General features: G+C 38.8%; 1 protein-coding gene across 1 annotated transcript; it reads left to right on the top strand.

Moving 5' to 3' along the window:
- The first annotated feature begins 3,562 nt into the window (after positions 1–3,562).
- Positions 3,563–11,462, top strand: AMD1 (adenosylmethionine decarboxylase 1). The gene is made up of 7 exons (XM_048492739.1): positions 3,563–3,711; positions 5,272–5,374; positions 6,558–6,600; positions 6,754–6,898; positions 8,321–8,413; positions 8,507–8,662; positions 9,391–11,462. Exons 1-7 carry the CDS (start codon positions 3,595–3,597, stop codon positions 9,523–9,525), a joined length of 792 nt encoding a protein of 263 aa, XP_048348696.1. The 5' UTR covers positions 3,563–3,594; the 3' UTR covers positions 9,526–11,462.
- The last annotated feature ends 398 nt before the right edge of the window (positions 11,463–11,860 follow it).

The raw sequence follows: 11,860 nt of genomic DNA, 5'->3' as shown, positions 1-11,860 counted from the left end.
TTCCTTCCATCTTGCTCTGGAGGAAGGACTTATAGGGGCTAGACCCAGCAGTAACCACTGGGCAACTTGCCAGTATGGATTAGTGGTTAAGTGTGGCAGACTCTAATCTGGAGAACTGGGTTTAATTTTCCCCTCCTCCACATGAAGCCTGCTGGGTGACCTTGGGCTAGCCACAGTTCTGTCAGCCCACCTACCTCACAATATGTCTGCTGAAGTGGGGGAGGGAAGGCAGTGGTAAGCAGCTTTGAGATTTCTTGTGGTAAACAACTGTAGGGTATAAAAAGCAACTCTTTTAAAATTTGTTTAATTCACCCATGTATAGCCGTAGTTAAGACTTGATGCCGTGCAACTTGATTGGGGCCAGTAGGACCCTCCACAGAACCAGTGTGATTTGGCTGGGCTTGGCAATGGGCACCACACAGCTCACCTGAACAACTTGTATAAATTTTGCTACTTAGCTGGATTTTTTCCCAGGGAGAGGCTGCTAAGAGGAGAGGAGGAGGGAAAGCTGAGACACTAAGTGATATAGAGGTTAGACTGTTAGACCTAAATTCTGGATGAACTTAAATTCCCTTTCTGCCAATGAAGCTTGCAGGGTGATCTTGGGCCAGTCACTCTCTCTCAGCTTAATCTACCTCAGAGAGTTCTTGGGAGAATAAAATGAAGGGGAGCAGAATGATGTAATCTGTTTTATGTCCCCGTTAGGGAGAATGGTTCAGTTGAGGTGCAGTAGGTAAATAATATGTCTGAAGATTAAGGAAAGGTTGGCTGGTGATTGAGAAGGGAGTGGAGAAAGAGAGGAGGATATTAGGACTGGGACTACTAGAAGAGAAGGAGAAAATTGTCTGGGAAAGGTGATACTGGGGATATTGAAGTGACCCCCCCCCCCACAAGTCACAAATACATCTTTGAACAGTGAACATATACTCATCTCAACATTTAATTGTCTGAAGATGTCTCACACTTCTGCTAATTCTGATGGGGCTCAGCTTGACTAAACAAATATTGGAACAATAATAAAGGGTTGTTGCTACTAGGCATGACAGGGCCTGAATCAGGCCTGATTTTAGGGTTGGTTCAAACTTGATTCTTCTATAAATAACTGTTTCAGTATCATTGCAGACTGTACTTAGCTCATTTTATGTGACTGTAACTACATACATATATTTCACTGACTGAAGATGAAGGAAAGGTTGATTGGTGATTGAGAAGGGAAGAAATGCAACAAAATATGTGCCTAATTCCTTTTTTGTTTCACTAACTTCTCAATAAATATTTTTGTGCTTTTTTTGCTCCTGTTATTCATATAGCTAGAGATAAAATTATTGCTGATGAATGGTTTTATTTCTCTGTTACTTATGCATATAACATTTCTTATTTCTTAGTAGTTCCATAATGTTATGTCATGAGCCCTATCTTTTTGCCGGAATCTGGCTCTGTACCCAAATATGCAAAGGTGGTGAAAGGTGGTAGTGTTGCCTATTGAATCACAGAGTAAATATTGATAGTATTTCCATAATTACATAAAGATCATTCAGAGGGTAGTCATGGTGATCTGCAGTAGAACTGGCTTCATAAGAGACACTGCCACTAGGGAACTATTTAAGGATTTTGTAGATGATTGTACTGTCTTATTATGTGACTGACACAGAGTCTTTAGACTGGCTGTTAGCAGAAAATTTTCAGTTGCTGGCTCTTTGCCCCATGGCTGAGATCTTCACGCACAAATGCACTTTCTCACATCCACAATTCACGTACATAATGCAGATGACAGTATTCCACAAATGTTCAGCAAAAATTAGCACGATAATTTACAATAAATTATATAGAAGACAAGATGATGTCAATGGGTCGGAATTGTGTTTATTAATTAAAATGTTTGTAATTTGCTTTATCAAAGAAAAAGGAATCAAAGCTATATGAAACAGGGAGGTGATGAAAATTCCTTCTGTAAAACTGCTCCTTTCATGTTTCTGTAGAGTACAGCCCAATATAAAGAATGTATACAAAGCCATTATATCTATATTAACTAACAACACTTTATAAAACTGGTTGGTTATATGTTTAAAATAAACGGTTAATGTTTTGGTTATTTCTGTTTTCGCCTGTAGCCAAATCAAAGGAATGACCTTGCTGCCGCTGTCCCGCTGGGTCTTACTTGGTGTTTACAGCAGCGGGGGCGGGGATGGGGAGACTGTTACCATGCCCTGAAGAAGAGTTGGATTTATACCCCCCTTTTCTCTCCTGTAGGAGACTCAAAGGGGCTTACTAACTCGTTTCCCTTCCCTCCTCACAACAAACACCCTGTGAGGTAGGTGGGACTGAGAGCTCAGAAGAACTATAACTAACCCAAGGTCATCCAGCTGGCGTGTGTTGGAGTATACAGGCTAATCTGAATTCCCCAGATAAGCCTCCATAGCTCAAGCAGCAGAGCGGGGTATCAAACCTGGTTCCTCCAGATTAGAGTACACCTGCTCTTAACCACTACACCACTGGTGCGCCTGGCGGAAGAGCAGCAGCCAGGTCATTCCTTAAAATATTATTATTATTTATTGGGTTTATAGACCGCCCTCCCCCGGAAGGCTCAGGGCGGTGATACTTGATTTAGCTACAGTGGTCTGATTTTATACATGCTAGATTAGAATGGGGAGGCTGTTGCCAGGCGTGGTGGGAGAGTTGCAGCTTGGACTGGGCTTGGTATTTGGGGTGGAGGGGGGCTGGTAGTGGTCACAACTTGGTGATAAGTGGATCCAACTTGGTGGGGGAGGAAGTGGCAGTGGATGAATTTACAATTCTACTCCTTTCTTTCGGTGGGACAGAATATAGTTACACCTTACACTAAACCCCTAGATCAGGGGTAGGGAACCTGCGGCTCTCCAGATGTTCAGGTGGGGTGGGTAGTCCATGAACATCTGGAGAGCTGCAGGTTGCAGACCCCTGCTGTAGTCACTCCACTGGCTTCCCATCAATTATCAGTCTCGTTTTAAGATATTGGATATTTCATACAAAGCAGTTTAGGGTCTTAGATCATCATGTCTGTAAAACCCAGCTGCTTTGCAATAACAGCTTTGCTCCTCTGAATAGTGCCAAATGGGCCAAATCAGCAACCACCTGTACAGATGCCTTCTCCATTGTGGCCTTACCTTATGGAATGGCTTGCTTCAAGAGGTCAGAAAAGCTTCCACTTGCCTGGCAAGGGGAGAGTGTGAGCACAGAAATAAGTTGTGCTTGTTCCACAGTTGCAATGAATCTGAGACTGGTAGAATTTTTGAGTGATCCCTTCACTCTCCGAAGCCAAGAGAGAAGGAAAGGTTTCTCTTGATGTGCTTTTGAGCTTTGAAGAAGAATTAGCATGAGATTGTTTCAGCATCAATAAGATGAGACCAAGTGGCTTGTCCACGCCCTCCCCCCTCAACCAAATTATTGCTTCACTTACTATTCTGAGAGCTGTTTTTCCTGATTGTTTAAACAAGTGTCTCCCTCTAATTTTAATGTAGTAACATTTAACACAAAAGAAATTTGAGTCTCCAAAAGCCACCTGGATGATTAGTGTTAACAGTGTGTTTGCACAATTTGTTTTTCAGTGAGAGTAGCATGTTTGTCTCCAAGAGACGTTTCATTTTGAAGACATGTGGTACCACCCTCTTACTGCAGGCACTGGTTCCCCTGTTAGAGCTTGCTAGAGAATACTGTGGGTTTGACTCTATTCAGGTAAGACACCAAAATCTTATTCGCGATTGTGGTACACATGAATGTCTGCAACTTTGATTGTCATATGGTGGCTGCTTATTTGAGGAATAGCTATGTAGAGAATTAAAATTGAATTGAATTTATCTTCCCATGACTAAGTGCCTTTCCACATTATCCCATTTTTTAATTTAATTCATTTATATTCCTCTGTTCTTGGCCTTGGGGACCCAAAGTGGCTTACATTGTTCCTCTCTCCTCCATTAGAAACTAACTCTTCTAGTTCTTGTGTAAGAACCTGGCAGTATTGTCCATATTAACATATTGACTGAAAAGTCAGGAGTACAAACCATCTTTTTCCAAGATAGTTACTCCTTCAGCTGCTGCGAGCTAAGAAGATTCTTGCAAGCTGTGATCATTTACTTTTCTCTCCTCCTCCCCATGGCTAAGTATTGCATGGATGGAGATTATCTGAATGTCATGGACACTTCTTGTGGTCTCATAACCAGTGACACTCCTCCCACTCTTGGTTGTGCCACCTTAAAGAGCCCCTTGTGTCAAGGAAAGCTGCCTGTGCCAGTGCAAAGCACCACTGTTGATAACAATTAATAAGCAGAAACCAAGCCATGATCTCTGTCTCATGAAGAGAGAATGGAAGGGTTCAGTTTTTCCATCTACAGCAACTTCACAGTACTTGAGTGTAGGAATATAGTCATCAGCTGCTGCCACAGTACAGGCCATTACTGCTACTACAGTCTGAGGAATGGCAGAATGGCAGCTTCCCACAGAATGCAGCAAAAACTGGCCATTTTGGCATATAGATGTGAAGGCTGCTTAATGACATACTAAACTAAAAACTTTGGTCGCAGGAGTGGAGATAGGTTTGAAATGAGTTGCCCTTAAAAAGAAAAAAGATATGTGCCTGCCTTAAGGAGAACCTGACCTACTTAATGTATCACCACACTGGTAGACTTGGACGAGGATGGTAAGATGGAGACATGGGAAGAGAACCTGTGCTGTATTGACAACATCAGTTTCTTAGATAACTGATGTGATGCCATCCACTATCTACGCCTGGCATCACACCTTGCAATATGGTAGAAGAATGTTCACTAGATGGAGAGGGAATCTGAGGGCATTTCCTTCGAACTGCTTGACATGTGTTCTCCCCTCCCCTCCAGCCATTATCCCGCCCCAACACAGTGATTCAGGGTATACGATTGAAAACTAAAACACTCATGACATCTTTGTCATGACGATGGGCTATTTTTGTGCAACTAAATCCATGTTCTGAGGAAACAAATAAATCACATTTTGTACAAATGTTAGTCCTGAATAAACTTAATATTTCAAAGCTGCATAATGGTAAAGTAGTTAATCTAGTATCAAATGAAGGAAACCAAGAAGTCTCCAGATTGTACTTAAAAATGATGATAGTCATGTACTGGAGAATAATTCTGTAAACTATATCAGCAGGTGAACACAATCACTCTATCTCCTCAGTGCCCTTCCCCCCAAAATGTTACATTACATAGAAGCAGTTAGAAAAAGTGCATATTTTATTTGAACTTTTTCATTCTTCAGAGCTTCTTCTATTCACGTAAGAATTTCATGAAGCCTTCCCACCAAGAGTACCCACACAGGAATTTCCAGGAAGAAGTAGAGTTCCTTAATGAAATATTTCCAAGTAAGTTAGTATCTCATATTGATTTCTGATTTTTAGTGGAGCCTGTATATTAAACTTCTAATTCATGATATTTGTGCAAGCTATAGTAGAAGATTTGCCTGTTGTATCGTATTGTTGTACTGTTACCATGGCACCAGAATGCAAGAACAGCCCTGCTGGTTCAGACTAAAGATTCTCTAGGCTATAATCCTTTTTTCCTATAGCAGCCAGAGCTTAGTAGGGCAACAAGCAGAAGCCAAACCCACCCCCTTCTTGTCCCTTAGCAACTGTTATTAAGAGGTATTGCCTCTAAACTTGAGACTCCATTTGATTAGCATGGTTAATAGCAATTATGGACTTCTATGAATTTCATTAATCTCTTTTTAAAGCTGCCTACAATAGTTGCCTTCAGTAAACCTTATCTTGACTAGGGGCTATATAATAATTGGAATTGATTAAAAGTGCCTGTATGCTTGAAGATGGCATTACAAAAAAGATGGCAGTAGCAAAGTGAAGATGAGATTCCATTCCAAGATTGGAGTGTTGTGTGGTTTCCGGGCTGTACGGCCGTGTTCCAGTAGCACTTTCTCCTGATGTTTCTCCTGCATCTGTGGCTGGCATCTTCAGAGGATCTGATGGTAGCCTGGAAACACCACAACACTCCAGTGATTCCGGCCGTGAAAGCCTTCAACAATACATTCCAAGATTCTTCACAGAAATTGAAGTGCCACTTTGTTCCAGTGTGAAATTTTACATCTAGTCAAATAAGAAAAAATGCATATGTCTGTACACACCGGATTATATTTTGCTGGTGGTTTTGAACTGGTTTTATGTTTTTCCCTATAAGATGTTTTTGATGGTGGGTGTTGCAGGATGTAAATGTGGTGGAGGCAAGACATGTGTAATACATAGCATAATTTGCCTACAGTAAGTGATATGTGGATTATTTTTCTGTCAGAAATCCTGTTACAGCTATTGTGAATAGCCACAGCTGAGACAATAGAAGAAAGGTACTATGGTGAATACCTCGAGCCACAGTGGCTTCTATTGCTTTAAGGAAGCCTTGTTCCACAATACTTATTACAGGGTGTAATATGAATTGTGTAATAGGTTAGGTAATAAATTTAGTAAGTAGTAACTAAATCTCTTTCAGAAAGAAAGATGGTAATTCAGTGATCAACCACTAGTCTTTTGTCTTTCACAGATGGAGCAGCTTATTGCATGGGCCGCATGAATTCTGATTGCTGGTAAATTCACCTCTGCTTCTCTTGAAATCTTTAGAACAAATTTCTACTTTGTTATCATATAATGAAAGTCAGTATAAAATGGTAAAGAAAACTATACATCTAATTTGTTAACTTCAAGTACTTCTGAATAATTACAGCATTTATTTAAAACAGGTACTTATACACTCTGGATTTTCCAGAGAGCCGAGTAATCAGTCAGCCAGATCAAACGCTGGAAATTCTGATGAGCGAGCTTGACCCAGTAGTTATGGACCAGTTCTACATGAAAGATGGTGTTACTGCAAATGATGTCACTCGTGTAAGTTTAAAGGAGCAGGATATTGCAATGCCTGTAGTGTACAATCATGACTTCTTAGAGGCTACTGACAAGTCATTGGGTGGAGTCTAGGCTACAGCATGAAGAGGTTCTATTGGGAAAGGGTGAAGACACTTCCACCAGGTTGCAGGAGCAGTTTCTTTTGAGGGGATGAGTACAGGGGGCTGCAGAAAGCAGTGCAAAGCAGTAAAGCTCCTTTTACTTACAGTAGTCTGACTATAACTGATTCCAATAGATTTTTTGTACAGTCAGAATAATCAGAATTCCTAGAGCTATAGGACTGGAATTGCCGGAATGCCAAAAAACAATCAAATCAAAGCTGGGCCATCTGCTCATTGGCTCCATAACTGATAGACCTGCACAATCCATATTTAGCATGCTGCAGGGAGTAAGTAAATTTGTAGAATACTCTTCCTCAAATCTCAAAATATATATAGGTTAGATTAGTGGGGAAATGGTGCTTTAAATGAAGAAAATAGCTTGCATTTATTAAAAATATTGTTAAAACATTATTTTACCCTGCGGTAAAAGCTATTGGGGTTTTTTTTCTCTTTTCTCCATCTCCCAAAGAAAGGGTGCGGGGGTAGTAATGTTTAGTGTGGTAGAGCTGAGGTGATAAAGAATTTCAAGCAAATTAAATGAATTATGATCATTGCTGTAGATGAGCCATGGTATGCTTTAGGATTTTCTTGTGTTCCATTCATGTGAATATGGAGGTCAGAAGAAAATTTCATCAGTGTAAGAAATAGTGTTTTGGGGCACTTAGTTTTAGTTGGAGAAAGCTACTAACAATGTAATAAAACTGACCTCTAACCTTGATCTATTTCAGAAGGGATTTGAATAATTCAGGTAGATTATGCGAGTCAGCTAAACTAGTAATTGCCAGCAGTATGATTACTAGGATGTTGTGGGTTTTCCGGGTTGTATGGCTGTGTTCCAGTAGTATTTTTTCCTGATGTTTCACCTGCATCTGTGGCTGGCATCTTCAGAGGATCCTCTAAAATGTTAGGAGAAAATACTACTGGAACACAACCATACAAACTGGAAATCCCACAACATCCTAGTGATTCCAGCCGTGAAAGCCTTTGACGATAGTATGATTACTGTGTATAATAAATAAAGCTACTTATTACCACTTCTAGAGTAGCTGTGTCATGTCTGACCTTACTTGGTGGGAGGAGAGGTTATTGCTTATTACGCTGGGCAAGTTAATAAGAACACGAAGTTGGGTGTGCACATGAAACTGCCTTAATATATAAAGAAAGGCACTACTAGAAACATAATGTGTACAGATAGGTGGCACATTAGATTAGATGCCAAGAATTAATCCTGTGTTCTAGTTTATAACTGCCTTTTCTATTAACCAAAGCATTTTATTTAATAAGAGTTACATTGTTTGTTTAGGTGAGTGGAATTCGTGACCTGATAGCAGGTTCTGTCATTGATGCTACAATGTTCAATCCTTGTGGATATTCAATGAATGGGATGAAATCAGATGTGAGTAGTGTATTTTTCACTGTTTTTAATTTGCTACATTTTAAACTAATATTGTATTCAGATGTCTAACAGAATCCCTTTTGTTTTTTCCAGGGAACTTATTGGACTATTCACATCACTCCAGAACCAGAGTTTTCATATGTTAGTTTTGAAACAAACATAAGTCAGACATCCTATGATGACCTAATTAGAAAGGTCATAGATATTTTTAAACCAGGGAAATTTGTGACAACACTCTTTGTTAATCAGGTAAGTAATCTGTATGACTTTGGGAGATATGGTTGAGGTTGTTAATGGAGACTTGTTTTCTTATCAGTTTAAAAGAAAAATCAACTTTTATTACCATACCCAAACAAAATCTAGCAGTGGAATTCTGCACAATTCTTCTCTAGGGCAGTAGATACTGCTCTATTGCAATTAAGAAGCAAAGTCCCACAGGTCTCTTGTTGGGTCTTATTCAGACCACTGATGAAAGCAGTAGTTGCTCTTGGCCACACTTGTAAGAATTTGTGTTCTTGCTTTTCCCACCCTGCCCACCCCAACGTGTGGTGTAGTCATGGTAATCATTTGGGATAGTGTACCAAAGTGGGTGTGGAGGAGAACATCTTCCCTGAAAGAGTTGTAAACCATTTCACATTTTATAGTATGTTTGAGGGAAAGTAAAATGTTTTGGGAGATCAGGCTATCATGTTTTCATCCTGGTGATGAGGCTTTTTGTTATATTGAGCTTTGTTGGCAACATTTTGTTGCATTATTAATCTATGAAAATGAGGCAGACTATGAAGATTTTTAAATAAGTATGTTTCTGACAATCTGGGCTATGGTCTGCAAAAGCCACAGTAAACGTAATAGTCTTTAAAAGGAGCTTATAGGACTCCTCGAAGCAACTAATACTTGGAAATACTGGAAAGCATGCTTTAATGATAAGATAGCTTTAAATTATTAGGCTTTGAATGCCTTGCTTTTTTTCCCTCTAGAGCTCAAAATGTCGCACGGTGTTTTCTTCAGCCCAGAAGATTGAAGGTTTTAAGCGTCTAGATCGTCAGATTGCTCAGTTCAATGACTACAACTTCGTTTTTACCAGTTTTGCCAAGAATAAGCAGCAGAGTTGATTAAGAGAAATGAAGAAAAAACGCAAAAAGATACCCCATAGAGGAGGTGGTGATTGCTTTCTAGTTAATGATTCAAGGGGCCATATTTTTCATTTCCACCTCATAGTTGCAGAAAGCCCTAGATGTAATCATAGTATAATTTTCAATTGTATGCATTATTATATCAAAAAATTAGATATATTGCATGAACGCTCTCTTCTGTGTTTAGGTATTTTAATTCACTCTTGCTGTGAAATTGAAATTCATGTAGAAAAATTTTACTGTATGAAACTTTACCACACTTGCAAGAACAATTCAGGTATGATTACATGCAGTATAGTTTTTCTCCAAGTATCACCAAAAATTCCCCACAGACAAGGATTTCGTCCTCATTAGAAATGCCCTAAATTTACTTGTCTGGAATATGCTTATTTTAAAAAATAAATATACTGTAACTTAAAAATCTCTTGAAGTTGTAGTATACCATACAAATAGCTCAAAAAATATTTTGAGTAAACTCAATGGCAGGTTCAAATTTTTTGTGGTGTTGTAATATCGAACAAGACTACTTACACATAGACTACTTCACTATTTTTGTTTGAGTTTTATAAAAATTTGCTACTACGTTAGACCTGTAGATCTTTCCAGAACCACCTAAGAGAAAAGTATGCTTGAATTAATGCACTAACTGTTCACCTCTGGAAATTTACTTTGGTCACAAGTTATTTTGATTATCTTTAAATTTAGACCAAAACCATCAAATTCTGTTCATCTTTTGCTGATAAATAATCTATAGCAACTGGTGGAAGTTTGTCTAACAGCTGTTTAAGGGTACTGATGGTATGGATTTGGCTGGCACATCAGAGCTTACTCCAGGCACTTTACAAACTTCAAATACAGTTACAGCCTTTTGGAACTGAACTTGCTATGCGATTGGTGCTGCTTAGTGTAACTTGGCTATAGAGACTGAGTAAACTCAGAACTACTGCACAAAACTGTTAGTGGCCACTTCTTATTGTGAATTTATACGCTGGCTCAAATGTTACTTCATAGTAATCCAATACCACATGTCCTTCCACACTGTGATTTCATGTGACATCATTGTGCATGTGATAGTTAAGCTGAATTTTAACAATATTGTGGCTTCATCTGTGTTTTTCCTAATTAATGTGTGGTTTCTTTTACATGACACGGAAGGCAGTGAGTGATTTTTGCTACAGCAAGCAAAATCTGGGGAAGGGAGACACAGTGAAGTACAATTATAGATAAAACATTAATAAAAAGATATAGGCATCAAATAGTCACTTCATGAGTATGGAGTTGATTAATGCAAGCTTTTGAGAATGAGTGTATTCGGATGTGCTTGCAAATATTTGGGATTTCAGCTGTTGTGAGACCAAGCAAGTCTGTTACAAATTTTACTCTTGTCCTTGCTATGTTTTTGAGTCTCTGAATACAATATTTTGTTCCTTCTGTATTCATAAATGATGCACTTTTTTTAGTGTTTCTAACATACTAAATCTGCTTGGTTGGAAATCAAGCAGTTGGGACACCTTGACTTTATTTTAAACATATTTTTTCTACCAAAATTATAATTTGTTTCTAAGTAGCACCTGAAAGTTTTAGGGTGTTCTAGATTTTGAGGACCAATGTTTCAAATACTTTTTGTTCCTGATAAGTGCCTCATGTGAAAGGCACTGCTTGTTGGCTTGAGGTCTGCTAATCTGAAGGTCCCATTCTAAATTATATTTAAAATGCAGATTTGGGTAAAAAAGAACCAAGGATAGAAAGCTGTTGAATGGGTATTAATGAACACTAGGGTGAACAAAAGAGGGGGTGATGTTTGGTGTTAAAACTTCTCTCTGTGGTGTTAGACATAAATCATTAAAATGTACAAAAATATATCTGTACCAGAAATCATAATGCTTCAATAAAAGTTTGCTTTTTGCAATGAGTAACATGTTGGCCTTGTTTAGACTTTTGAACACCTAGATAGACCTTGAATAAATACAATTCAAGCCTGGCCAGGTTCACTGAATATTTGTTTCAGCAAGTTTTCAGGATACAAATCAAACGTTCGACTGACCCTGGAAAGTTAAAGCCTCTTATCAATGCTATTAATTAACTATTAGTTTATGGTATTTTTAATCAATGCAAATAAATCAGAGTAACGCAAGCTCACTTTAAAAGCAAGGGTTTCTCTTAAATGATAGCATTTGTTGATAGCTGAAAATGTAATTGTGGGTATCTACCATCCACTGCATCAAGATGTAACAGATTAATGAGTAATCTCAACAATTGTAGTTTTCTGTAGGTGTCCATGGGTGAATTTGCAGGAAATAGTGTAAAGCCCTGC

This window comes from Sphaerodactylus townsendi, linkage group LG01, assembly GCF_021028975.2.
Source record: "Sphaerodactylus townsendi isolate TG3544 linkage group LG01, MPM_Stown_v2.3, whole genome shotgun sequence".
Lineage (NCBI taxonomy): Eukaryota > Metazoa > Chordata > Lepidosauria > Squamata > Sphaerodactylidae > Sphaerodactylus > Sphaerodactylus townsendi.
The sequence above is the reverse complement of the archived record's forward strand: the minus strand, read 5'-3'. Positions and strand labels throughout refer to the sequence as shown.